The sequence below is a fragment of the Canis aureus genome, chromosome 12 (assembly GCF_053574225.1).
Source record: "Canis aureus isolate CA01 chromosome 12, VMU_Caureus_v.1.0, whole genome shotgun sequence".
NCBI lineage: Eukaryota > Metazoa > Chordata > Mammalia > Carnivora > Canidae > Canis > Canis aureus.
In genome coordinates, this window is record NC_135622.1 from 35,868,486 (window position 1) to 35,881,540 (window position 13,055).

Here is a 13,055-nt window from a genome sequence, read left to right on the forward strand (position 1 = left end):
AATAGTGGTCTGTTTATAGTTCATTCTTAAGTTGATGCTTTTGGAGTGTACGTCCTTTCAACTCCCAGTCCCTGTGTAATGAGATTTCTGATTTTGCTTGATAAACTTGCTTTTTCAGTGGTGAACTATCAGTGTTTCTTACCTCACTGGCACACATGATGAATGGATTTTGATACCAATGAGAGGAGAGGAGGACGTTCCTGATTTGTGAGGGACAACAGGTAGGCTGTCTCCCTAAGGAGCAGCATCGAAGTGCCATCCTGAGCAGGATTCTTTTTTTTTTTTTTTAATAAGGGTTTGTGGGGGGAAAGGCCCTGCCCTCTGAGAGCAGCACCAGAGCTGCTTGGGGTGCTGGACGGTCATCAGACTCACGACTTTCACGCAAAAGGACGAGCAGTCCTTTTTGAAATTGAGATTCAAAGTGTTTATTTGTTGCCAAGAACCCAGCTGCAAATAATTCCCTTATGGCTTTGTTTTTCGAAGAAAACAAAACAAACTGTAGAACTACAGTGCACTCCAAGTGCCATAGATCTATTTTATTCTTCAGGAAATTATATTTTTTCTTTTACAAGAGCACAACAGGAACCAAAGTAAAGAGTAATAGATACAGCACTCAGGATAAATCATATCTTTAAAATAATAATAAAAAAATTTACACCTCGTCCTATATCCTGTTAGTATTTTCATAATATGGCCATGATTGAAAAAACAAAAAGCAAGCATTTACAACTTTTTTTTTGATCTATATATATTTTTTTATGCCAGGAATGGATTCATTGTCAACAAAATTTTATACTAATCAGGTTGATGTAGATCTATTTTGGTAACATAGTATCATTAACAAATTTATTTTGGAAATAGATAAAAATATTGCCCCTTGATAATAAATCTTTTTTCTTTGATGCAAACAGCTAGAACACCTTTTTCTTTTCTTTTTGATATTCTAAGACAAAAAAAAATGGTTCATCTTCAGATTAATAAATTAGGTCATTATAATAATAAATTAATTTTTTTTAAAGTTCAGCAACCTCTGTCCCAAGTATTTACAACAATACTTGAAAGTTCCTCTACAAAACAGAACACATTTTCCTTTCACATTAAGCATCCTGGGTATCTGTGTCTTTCACAACAAGCATTTGAAAAAGAAAAATCAATGCACAAATGGGTAATTAGTATAAAAGTGCTAAGAGCTGTTTGAAAAGTTAACACTATAGTATACAGCCAGTTATATCTGAGGCAAACTACAACAAACTTCCAGCTTATTATGGACAATATTCCAGTAGTTGTTTCAAACAGTTGTTTGAAAAAAAAAAAAAAAAATCCAGGAGCTGATGAGTGATGCAGAGAAACTGCCGTCATTGTTTCTGGCCAGTGAACAAATTGAAAACCAACAGAAAGCCTATCCAAACAAGGAAGAAGATTTTAATAAAGGAATACCTTCTCCATAAGCAGGTGTGATGCTGACTGCATAAGGCGTGTGCATACACACACTCACACTCACACACACTCAACAAACACAACTTTCTTCCCAATTAAACTGCAGGTAGAATGAAATTTTGTGTTATTAAAAATTTGTAAGTGATCAAAAGCATTGATATGGAATGCCTGTTTGTCTTTGTTCTGGTTAAAATCTCATAAAAATACATTCAACAGGAAAACATAAATTGTATGTGTATAAATATATATGCATATATATATTATATACACACGCACACAAATACTTTTGTTTTTTTGAAGCATAAGATAGTTACATAAATATTCCTATAATTGCTAAAGTTTTAAGGAGGCATACTTTTTTTTTGAGCTTCAACAAAGGTGCTTGAATAATATACAATTAAAATGAAGTAGTTTCTATTTTGTAGAATCAGTATATAATAAGGAAAAAAAAATCCCCAAACAGTCCTTTTTAAAAAAAGTTTCTTCTTAAGCTAGAGCTTCAACAAAAACTATAAACAACCAACAAGGGAACAAAGCCACGACAAACAATGAAGTACAGCCCCTGGAAATACCTGGTGTCCTTCACCCTCTCCCTCCTTCCTGCCACGCTGTGGTAAGAAAAGCTCCAGTGCTCGCATCAAGAAATGACTTAGGTCTTGTTCACTTGCTGACTCTACTAGGAACTGGCTGATTGGCTTGGAAGAAAACAAAGCAGCAAAAAGTCTAACTGTATATATCCTTAATAACCCGCGGCAGGGAAATGCCGCATCACATTTCTCCTGCTTGCTCACCGCCCACCGCAGCGTGACCGGATAGAAAAGGAACTCGTGGCTTTAGACCGGGGATGGCTAGCAACAGGTTCTGGCGTGCTCGTCTGGCAGTCCTAAGGTGGCTATGGCCGCTGGATCGCAAGGCCTCCGCTTCCCGCTCATTCAGGCCTGAGCTTTGAAGCAACCCGTGCAGTCTTCAGAGCAACAGGAAAATATTATCCTCTGGGCCACTCAACTGCTTTTATTTTACTGGATTTCTCCCCGAGCCCAGCTGACCAATTTGCCTTCCCAACACCACCCTCCCAACCCGTCTCCCCAAACTCACTGTCCCCACCCCCAAATATCTCTACAGCTATATTACAAGCAAATATATCTTAGCAACTTTAAAAACTTTGGTTCTATGAAAACACTTGGTCAGTTATCTTGAGGAAAGTGGGAATGCTTGTTCTGCACACTGCCGTCGACAGAGCCCATCCCGGTAAGTTCTTAGCGCTGTACATCAAGTCACAATCCAAAACGATCCACTAAGCAAGTGCACAAATTCTAGTTTACTTTTAAAAGCAGATTTAGTTGTTTTTCTGTCTTTTGAAACCTCATCCACGTCGCCTTTCTTCACACTGTCTGGTAGAAATTATCTGCCTGTAGGTGGTTCTGTTTTTGCATGCTGTAGAAGCCACTGAATCTTGCATCTGGTTCAGCAATTCTTAGCATTCTCTGTGAACTGTCCACTGGGACTCTGCTTCCTTTCTTGCAGTCCACAGACACCAGCTGATTATTTAAGGAAGAAGGCTATTTAATGAGAGGAGGAAAAACCACAAAGAATGAGCTATTTTACGTATCCCAAATTAACAAATGTGGTCCTGACTCCAGTGAGGTAAGAGCTTTACAGGACACTGACAGGGGTGGGGGTTGGGGCGGTGCTGGACGTGGTGTTTCCACTTCGTTCTAGCACCACCAGTAGTTTTGTAAGGGATCCTGCCCGACAAGCTGTGTTTAAAAGTGAAATGCCGGGATCCCTGGGTGGCGCAGCGGTTTAGCGCCTGCCTTTGGCCCAGGGCGCGATCCTGGAGACCTGGGATCAAATCCCACATCGGGCTCCCGGTGCATGGAGCCTGCTTCTCCCTCTGCCTATGTCTCTGCGCCTCTCTCTCTCTCTCTCTCTCTCTCTGTGTGTGTGACTATCATAAATAAATAAAAAAACTTTAAAAAAAATAAAAAAAATAAAAGTGAAATGCCAATACTGTCAAATGGGGTGGATGAAGGGACTGAGAAAAGAGTTGAGTGAAGCCACAGAACTATGTTCAAATCCTTAAGGTGCAGTCTAGCCCCCAAAAGGGTGGGAGGAGGAGTGGGAGTCACCAGATAGGTAGATTTAAGAGAAATAAGAGAAATGGGCAATCTTAAATCACTCGCTGTATAAAAGCATCACAAGCTAGGCCAGCCCCAGTCTGTATCCAGCTACTCTACGCACATCATGAGCTGGTCCCTTTTCCCAGCTCTGCACAGCGAGGACTGTGTCTTGCTCAGCCCCGTGTCCTGACCCTGCACGTGTCCAGCAGAGGTGGTGCCTAAAGTGTAGTTCTTGAAAGAAAAGCAGAGGCAGGATAAAGCACCTGACAGTAATTTTATATGGATGAGTTATCTAGATGAGAAATTGGATTAAAATAATTATTCAAGCTGTTTTCAATTCTTAAGGGTATAGGATTTTTTTTTTTTAAGAAAAAAACTAAATGTAAAAAGTGGGCTTAGGGCTAGAGACAATCATAACTTTTCCCTTTAATAAAAAATGAATTTTCTTGGCTTTTAGGACAGGCTGATTTGACAACAAATACATATTCCTTCTTTCTCAATATGAAATGTGCCTCTCTCTGCCTGGTCTACTACTATTTTACAGTCTCTTCAGGATCTTTTGCTGCCTTTCACTAGTGTGCTTGCCCTAGATACGTCTCCCTGTCCTTTGGAGTTTCGTATATACTCATGACACTCTAGCTGTCTTGTTGCTCTTGCCCAAGTGTGGCCACCCTCTCTTTAGGATTTCTTTCCCAATTCTAAGCTGGTAGGTCACTGAGTTTTAATTTCTAATATTAGCAATCAGTCCAGAAGTATTTCTTTTTTTGAAAACTTGAAATTAGATGTGTGGTGAGGTCAGGATTCATTAACCAATGGATGATGGCTAACTCATCCAGTGACTGCTCCAGCCCCAGGCAAGTAATATGTATTGGGATGGCTACAGCTTGCTATGCAATTTGAGGCCAAGACGACCAAAGCAGAATTTTCACTGGCTAATAAAAAAGACATCAAGCAATTTAAGGGAATAGAAGCACACAAGCACAAGCCTTCCTCGTTTAGTCACACAAGGCACAAACTTTTTCAAGACTATACCTTAGTTGGTGTTCGATACCAGCAAAGCAGTGGTATCCACTGTTTCTTCTGATTGATGAACAGGAATGCTATTATAATCGAGAGGCCGATGATGATGGGAACCACAACCGAGGCAATGGAGTCCAGTGAAGAATCTTCGCCTGAATGCAGCCTGTTGTTATCTCTGTAATCTACCTGGAGGTGACCCATGTCTAGGAGGAAAACAGTTATAAGCACTTATTACCTAAACAAGAATTTTTAAGGATTATTTTAGTTACGCTGCAAATAGAGCTCAAGAACTTGGTTTCATTTTTTCATTTCTTCCTAATGTTTTCAGGCTAACCATGATTCAAGTGTAATGATCCAAAAAGCCCTCTTACGAGAGTGCAGAGCTCTTAGGGACGGATGTGAGACAGGAAAAATTAGGGTGAGAGAAGGTCAGCAACTGGGCAGGATGAAGGTGGTTCTAGCTAGCCCAGAAAACAAAATCGTTATGAGACTTTATAAAGTGACTAAAACTAGATTGCTGAAAGTATTAACATTAACCTATATGGTCTTTAAGATTCTGAAGCAGGAACATTAGCTTAGCTCCCTGCTTACCAGCAAACAGGAGAAGAGGACAAAGTATCCTCTTAGACTAACCCGAGTGACAGTGAAGACTAATCACTAGTGTAATAGTAAAAATGAAGCCGGAATCGAGAGTTTGGCCTTTTGGCTGATATTCTGGTTTCCTGAGCTCTAAGCAAAAATGCTTCCCTCTTCATAAACTTGTTGCAAACTCACTAGACCTATTAATTTTCCTGCCTTAGTTAATATACTGCACAGGGGACAACATTTAAGAACGAAGGTCTTTCTGTTCCTTTAAATCATCATTCTTGCCAGGAGTGTTGCAGAGATTGCAGGGTTAACTCTGTAACAATCAGGAGCACCTCCTGGAAGTTTCCTTACTTTTCTTTTAAATAAACCATGTGGTCAGGTTGTCTAAATGTATCAAAAACCAGGTTAGTGAAAGATGGAGGGATTACATAATCAAAAAGAGTTGCTCTTAAATTGTTCTGGAAACTCAGCTCATAGTAACACAGCTTTGTGATATTAAGACTGTCTATGGTTTTAAAATCAGATTTTTTAATAATAGGCTTTTTCTGTGTGTGGAGGGTTGGGGGCACAGGAAGGAGAAACTTCCTGGTCATTCCATCCATTGTAGATGGTAATACTTTATAGGAAGTTTAATTTTCATATAATTTCATATTTTCATTTTAATATATTTCATATTTTAATATTTAACAGCATCAAGACAAATGCGAAAGGTCAAAATAACATCCTATTGATGAATTCAGGTTTTAAATACACAATGGATAAAGGAATGAACTTTTCTTATCACACTCCAAATGATATTGCAAATGATTTCAGGAGTATCATGTCATTACAAAGAAATTTAAAAGTAAATTAAGGAAAATCTTAGTGAAAGGAAAAGGAAGCTTCAACTGAAGTCTATTTACAAAATTCAGTCCTTAAGTTCTGTTCTGATGCAAAAAGGCCATAAAATTTAGCTTTGTGCTTCCCAGCAACTAAAGCAAAAACGGAAACAAGTATCATCAAGATTCACAATGTCTTCAACTTTAAAAATAATCTTACTTAGGAGAAGTATAAACTTTAATTAAAAATAATCTTACTTAGGAGAATATAAATTTTTCTGCTACTGACACATGAGGAAATTTCTCCTCAGCAACTTTGTAACAGATACTACATAATGCACAGGTCCTTAATGTATTGCAGTAAATAAGGCTGTTCTTATGACTAAAGCCCAGCATCTAGAACAGTGTGTGGCACGGAGTAGGCACTAATATTTACTGATTGGATGAATGCAAACGTAATAACAAAGCACAATTCAGTCACAGCAATTACACTAGTAGCCAAAACTCTGGGTCCAGGAATCTGGCTCTCTGGTTAAATGGCTTGATCTAAAGATTCAGAATATCTAGAGTAACAACAGACCCTTAGTCTCTCAAGCAATGAATATTGCTTCTCCCAAAAGAAATAATATGTGTATAGTAGTGATTTTGAGAATGTCCTTTGAGTAGACAGGAGGCAGTACTGAGTCATGGCTAAGACCTCTTGATTAAGAGGTCTGCTTTTATAGAGGAGGCAATATTGCCAGGAACCCTGCCTTGCTTTATCACTTAACTACTGAGAGACAGAATAAACATGCTTATTATACACAACTGAAAGGACAGAGCTGGGGGGTGGGGGGGAAGCATGGAATAAATCTGATGAGTGGAAAAATCAACACATGTAATAAATTGAACTCTCATGGAGAGAAAACAACCTGGAAGCAGAGGGTAACCTAATGCATAAATGCTTAGCCCAGAATCCACAGGGACTGAATAATTTATTACTTTCCTTACATACATACAAATACGAGAGCTGGCTTAGAAGTTCCAGATACCAAGCTTTTAGGATAAGGAACATATTTCTTTCCATCATCACTTAGTCTCTGAGCTTTTGGGGCCAGAAAGAGGCATTTTATCCAGTTACCTGCAGACTTATTTTATCATTCTGGGTTAACTGTGTTATAGCCAGGGAGGTCTTCCCTGGAGTGGTTACTTGAATTACTTGGGCCTGCCATTTAAAAAGATATCTAAAGGACATTAAAGAAAAATTTAAAAAATAGATCATATGTAAGACTACAGAGATCTCAATTGACTTTGGCGCTTACCTCTGGGAAGATGGATGATGTCATTTTCACTTGGTGTAGGCCACAAGGGAACCTCCAGGTCGATGTCGCCACGGTGATTTGTTTTCTCAATGGGTATATTGGTTGGTTCTGGGACATACATTTCTAAAAGAAAGGCACATTTTTCATAAGAGCTGATGGAGGAGCTACTTATTGTGGACTTTTGTTTCCTCAATCCAAATGGATGGTGCATTCAATTCAGTACAATATGTCCTGGGACATGAAAAGATCCAGTTTCTGCATTTACATCATTACTGCTAGAGAGCCACTACCTTTGCAAGTGTGGGAAACATGTCTTATGTAAAAGAGGGAGAGAAAGTTTTCTCCTCCACCAGGGTCAGAAGCTCTTTTTCATGTTGGTCCTGTAGTTCTGTGCAAGCTGATAGGGACTGGTTAGAATGGAAAGATTTCTTTTGCTTTCCATCAGCTAAATACTATACCTTAATAACGGCTTTTCTTTCCTCCATGAGTGTTGAATCATTTGTATAAAACATGTCATAGGAAGTGAAAAAGTAAAAGCATCTTGTGCTCTTTATGCATTTCTTAGCCAATTTCCCTCCAGTCCCTCCCCTAAATGGGAAGAGACTGTACGCAGACCCCCCACGATGCGATGCGGCCTGGCTCAAGTACTAAATGGCAACTTGGTTACCACTGGAACCATGTGGACTGGAACATGATCTTCAGTAAACAGATTTCCATTATCTAACTTGATCATGTAGGCACTCTCATCAGTAAGATACTACAACATGAAACAAGACTAAGAAGAATAATACTCTTTATCCCAAATATCAGGGTTTTTTTTTTCTTTTCTTTTTAAAGCTAAGTTCTAAAATGGACCAGTGAAAAAAGTTCAGAGTTTTCCCTGGTTCCTAGCAAATATATTTATATATTCTTTCATCCAGCTAATAACCTTTTTAGAGAAATAATTCTTGAGAACCCCTATTTTCAAAAGGTGACACAAAAGTCTGCATCAATCATATATCTATTTTTGGCCAGTTTCTGGCATGTTATTAACTAACTTTCATAAGGTTACTCAACATTGGTAATACTAAGTATTCACTAGTGGCCTAATTTAGTCCAAAATAAGATACATAAAGTACGAGTTATAGGAGTTAAGACAACTAATAATTCTCTCTGCTCACAGTGATTGCTGCCTACCCCACAGTCCCCTGCCTTTCAAGAAGTGAACCACAAGATGAATTAGAGAGAAGGGGAAAATGAGAGGGAACAGAGTATCTGCTCTGCTTCCACTGTGTGTTAACGGAGTACCTGCCAGGGAAGAAAGAGAGGTTAAGTGAAGTACCCATGGTGACGAATCCAGGGACTGGCAGGGATGGGATTCAGATCCAGTTCCGTGATGCCACAGCCTGGGTCTTCTGGTGTCCCCGAGGATAAAGTTATTTTGGCCTTCATCCCTGAGTCTTCTGCTTTCTTACTTAAATACAGCTGACCCTTCAACAACTTGGGTTTGAACTGTCTGGGTCTACTCAGATGTGGTCTTTTATCAGCATGGTATTGTATTTTCTTAATGATTTTCTTAATATTCTCTTTTCTCTAGCTTACTCTGTTTTAAGAATATAGTATATGACACATATACAACGTATGTGTTAATCAGCTGTTTATGATACCGGTAAGGCTTCTGGTTAATAGTAGGCTACTACATGGTAGTTAAGTTTTTGGAGAGTCAAAAGTTATACTGGGATTTCTGAGTGTGCAGGATTGGCACCTCAGACATGGCAAGGGCTAGACACAGTTTCAAAAGGATACCTGAAAATTCCAGAATTAAAAAGAGAATTTACTGACAATATTATTTACAGAAGCAGGGGCCTGGTGCAACCAGTGACTCTCAAACCTTCCTGTCCTATCTGAATCACCTAAAGACCTTATAAAATGTGTTGATTCTCACAGGGCCTGGTTCTGTAGGCCTACGGTGGGTGATCGGGGTGGGTGTGTAGGCATGGTGTTTAGTTCACCCACTGAGAAACCCTGATTACGTGATAGGAATTTCTCAGAAGAGTTCGGAAAGAGAAGTGACCTTGATATGTAGGTGACCTCCTTCCATGCCACAGCAGCCCTGAGCGCCTCCCCCTGAGGGTCCAGCACGCAGCATTGAACCTTCCCCATCACAACAGGGGCCAACCTACCACTGGCGTCAGGGAGCTCAGCAGAAAAGGCCAATGAGATCTATTCCACTGGACCTGGGAGCATCAACAGCTAAGCAGCCAAAGCCCCTTCCTGGAGGCCCCCAGAGCTGGGATCGGTTCTTCTTCACCTCAGGGTTTTCCTGGGTGACAGCAGCAGAGCAGCAGTCTTGAAATCCTCGTGCCTCCCATCTGCACATGCGTAGATGCATGGGGTGCAGGGGTCAAGTCCTGCTCTTGCAGGCGCTTGGAAAGGCTCTGGCAGGCAACTGGAAAAGGCAGAGGGTCTGCCCTAGATGAGGGGGGAGGCCTTACAGAGTGATTGATTATATCACCCCATCCACAAACACTTCCTGAGCCCTTCATGGGCAACGTTTTGGGGAGGCGGCCACGAGCGAGACCCGTCCTGCCCTCGTGCTCTCCCGCCGGCAGGTGCTCCTCGCCGCTGAGCGGCTCCAGCCCGCCCTCGGTACTGTCTTCTCCATGAAACTCAGTACTAAAGTCTCGACTAAAGTCGACCTATACCTCCTCCTTTGTCACAAGATAGCCAGAGCTCTAGTTTGGTGCAGCTCCTGTGCCAGGAGAGAGGGTCACTGCCTTTCGTGTGAACTCACAAGTGGCACAGTCTCTGAGTGGTTGTGCCAAAAAAAGAGAAGTCTTTCAGCAAAAAACGACTTAGACAAACAAAAAGAAGTATGGGAGCTACTGTACTTCCATGCTTAGACCCAGGCCCTTCTGGCATTTACTTTAAGAGCCCTTGACAGCGGCTGGCATTGCTGACGTGAAACTCCATCTGGGCAGGACACATGGTCACAATTAAGAATTACTCCTGTGGTCGTATTTGATCTGAACTTCAGACGGACCCAAAACCACTTAGTGGGGAGATATTTTACTTTCAGAGGCATCCGGCCAATTGTAAGAGCCCCCTTCTTTAAAAATGTCCTTTCCTGGAATATGGGGGCAGGATGCTTGGGGCTCACAAGTTGAGGTACCATTTTTTTGGAGACAGAACCTGAAGTCAGTGTAGGACCAGAACTCCCAAGGCTGCCAACGGGCTGCCAGCTGTCTGACTTTGGATAATCCACTAAACTTTCAGGAGCCTCAGTTTCTTCTGTAAAATGGGACACGTATTGACTGGCTAACCAGCTCACAGGTTTTATACCCTTGACGTAAGACAGCAGTGGGGGAAAAATGCTTTGTGAAGAGTGAAGCTATCCAGAACGGTAGTCGCTATGTGCCGAGGGCAGAGAGGGAGGTGCCATGCACTACCTAGATGAGAAATGGAAGCCTGGAACGCCAGTGAAGAACCTGCCTAAGATCACACAGTGAGCCAGTGAGAGGACAGGACAGGAATCCACCTTCCTGGAAGGACACACTTCATCAAACGTTAGGTGGCAAAGCTCGACTGATTGCAAAGTTTGCTTAGAGAAAAGATGGAGAAATGATTCATCAACAGTACATCAGAGGCAGAAAGGAGAGTTACAGGAATTGAGTTTCAATCCCACAGTAAATCCTAAGAAGTCACTGGAGAAATCTTTCATAATGTTAGCAATATATGCACTCTCTCAGACCTTCTTAACCTCACAAACTAAGGAGAGTGCCTCTTTACCTCTATTCCTAGCACCACCATGTGGATTTGGGCCCTTGCTGTCTCACACCTGGGATATCTGCAATGTGAGGGACAGTCATCCTGGCCTCTCCTTCTGCGTTAGTCCCTCCTGCATATCACCTGTTAATCCTCCCCAAGCAACTACGTGACCGTGTCATTCTCCTGCTCAAAGATGAGCCTCCCTACTCCCAAAAAGCATCTACACTCTTCCTTTCACTCCAACAGAGAGAGCCCAGCTGTCCTGCAAGGTCGAGCTTGAATCCCGGGGGAGCCGCAGGCCACTCCGCCGACGGAAGTCTTACTTGGGAACCCCGTAGCAAGGGCGGATTCACCCCACCCCTTCTCTTTTGAAACCACTCTAATTAGACTTAGCTTCCACCGCTGTGCCAGAATGGCTCTTGTCAGGGCGACTGGGCCAGTGCTAAATGCACAGCGATTAGTTTCCACGTCTCCAAGTGAGGATGCCTGACGGCTCCCCATCCACCTCCCCCATCCCTCCCCAGTTCTCCCTGGCTTCCGGTCACAGATCTCCATCTCCTCCATGTCACTGTGGCTCCTTCTGTTTCCTTTGCTGGTTCCCTCCTCCCCCCGCAGTCTCCCAAAGTTGGAGGGTCTCTGGGCTCAGTCCTGGCGGCTCTTCTCCATCACACTCACTCCCTGGGGGGCTCTCAGTCAATCCCAAGGCTTAAAAACCATTGGTGGCTGACAAGTTCCAGTGCACAGATCCATTCCCAGTCTCTCCGGAACCCCAGTTTGCATACGTACTGTCTGCTCCCTCTCTCCACTTAGTGGAGATTCCCAAGTAAAACTGCTTCAAACCAAACTGACTTTACCCCATAGCCGTAAATCTCTGCTGTAGCCCGAACTCACTGAAGCCATCCACGCTTCTCCTTTCCTCTCTCCTCACATCTATTCAAATCCTACTAATTCTTTGTTTACAACAAAGTGCTTGCTGAACCCAAGCACTTCTCCACCTCTAGAGCCACTGCCCAGGGCCAGGCCACTCCCGACTTCGGCCTGCATTACCGAGAAAGCCTCCGGTGGGTCTCTGCTTCCACTCTCACCCTCCACATCCACCACACAGCTTCCTTTCTTTGCCTCCAAAGTTTCTCTCCCACTCAGCAGAATCCTGCGATCCTGTGAGACCGCAGGTTTCCCCTCCCAGGGTGGCCTCTCTGCCTGCCTCGCTCTCCTGCTCACTGGGCCCATCCGCACAGGCCTCCTGGCTGGCCTTGAACGTGCACAGCGTGTTCCCACGCTGGGGCTTTGCCCTGTCTGTACCCAGAGGGTTCTCCTCTTCCCTGTGAGTCCTCAATTCTTCGGGGTCTCATTATAAATGTCATCTGATCACAGTGAGGCCTTGCCAGATCATCCCGTGTAAAACAAAACCACCTGGGCTTTCTCCTTTGCCGCTTGTCTGGGGACACTTTCCTCGCCTCACCCCAGAGGCTCTTTGCCGTTTCCTTGTTTGCTGCCTGTCCCTCCCCACGAAAACATCAGCTCTGGGCAGACGGGCACCGTTTCCTTCTCTGCTGTCTCCTCAGGCCTAGAATGGTGCTGGCGTACAACAGGCACTAATGACTCTTTGTTGAATAAAAAGGTCAGGTCTCCCCATCTGTACCTCAGAAGCATTTGCCTGGGAAGGTGGGTCTGGAACTTGTGAGACACAGTTTTCTGGAGCAGACATGCTAACCCCCAGGAGAAATACAGGTCTTCCTTGGTCTTGGTGTCCCACTCAAGGATTTAATTTTCTCCCAGGTGTAGACAGAGTGATACATCCACAGAGTGAACCTCTGACCCTCCATCTATACCTCACACAGGCCCACGGGATGAAACTAGGAAGAAGAGCACACAACTGAAGGCGCAGAAAAGGGTTCAGCCTCCTGACCTGGCAAAACATCCCCTCCTTCACAGGGATAAGCGGACATTTCCAGAAGTGCTCAATTAGGGCTGGTCTGCACAGCACCTACACAAAAGGTGAGTGAATGCAAACCATGAAACTC

General features: G+C 42.9%; 1 protein-coding gene across 3 annotated transcripts in view; it reads right to left on the reverse strand.

Moving 5' to 3' along the window:
- Window positions 1–505: 505 nt before the first annotated feature.
- CRIM1 (cysteine rich transmembrane BMP regulator 1) overlaps window positions 506–13,055 on the reverse strand; it is a 184,463-nt gene continuing 171,913 nt past the window's right edge. For all 3 annotated transcript variants that reach the window (XM_077843630.1, XM_077843629.1, XM_077843628.1), the window contains 3 exons: window positions 7,285–7,407; window positions 4,590–4,780; window positions 506–2,996 (listed from right to left, as the gene is read on the reverse strand). In XM_077843630.1, the coding sequence (XP_077699756.1) occupies window positions 2,820–2,996; window positions 4,590–4,780; window positions 7,285–7,407 (491 nt within the window). In that variant the 3' untranslated portion in view covers window positions 506–2,819. The remainder of the gene's footprint in view (window positions 2,997–4,589; window positions 4,781–7,284; window positions 7,408–13,055) is intronic.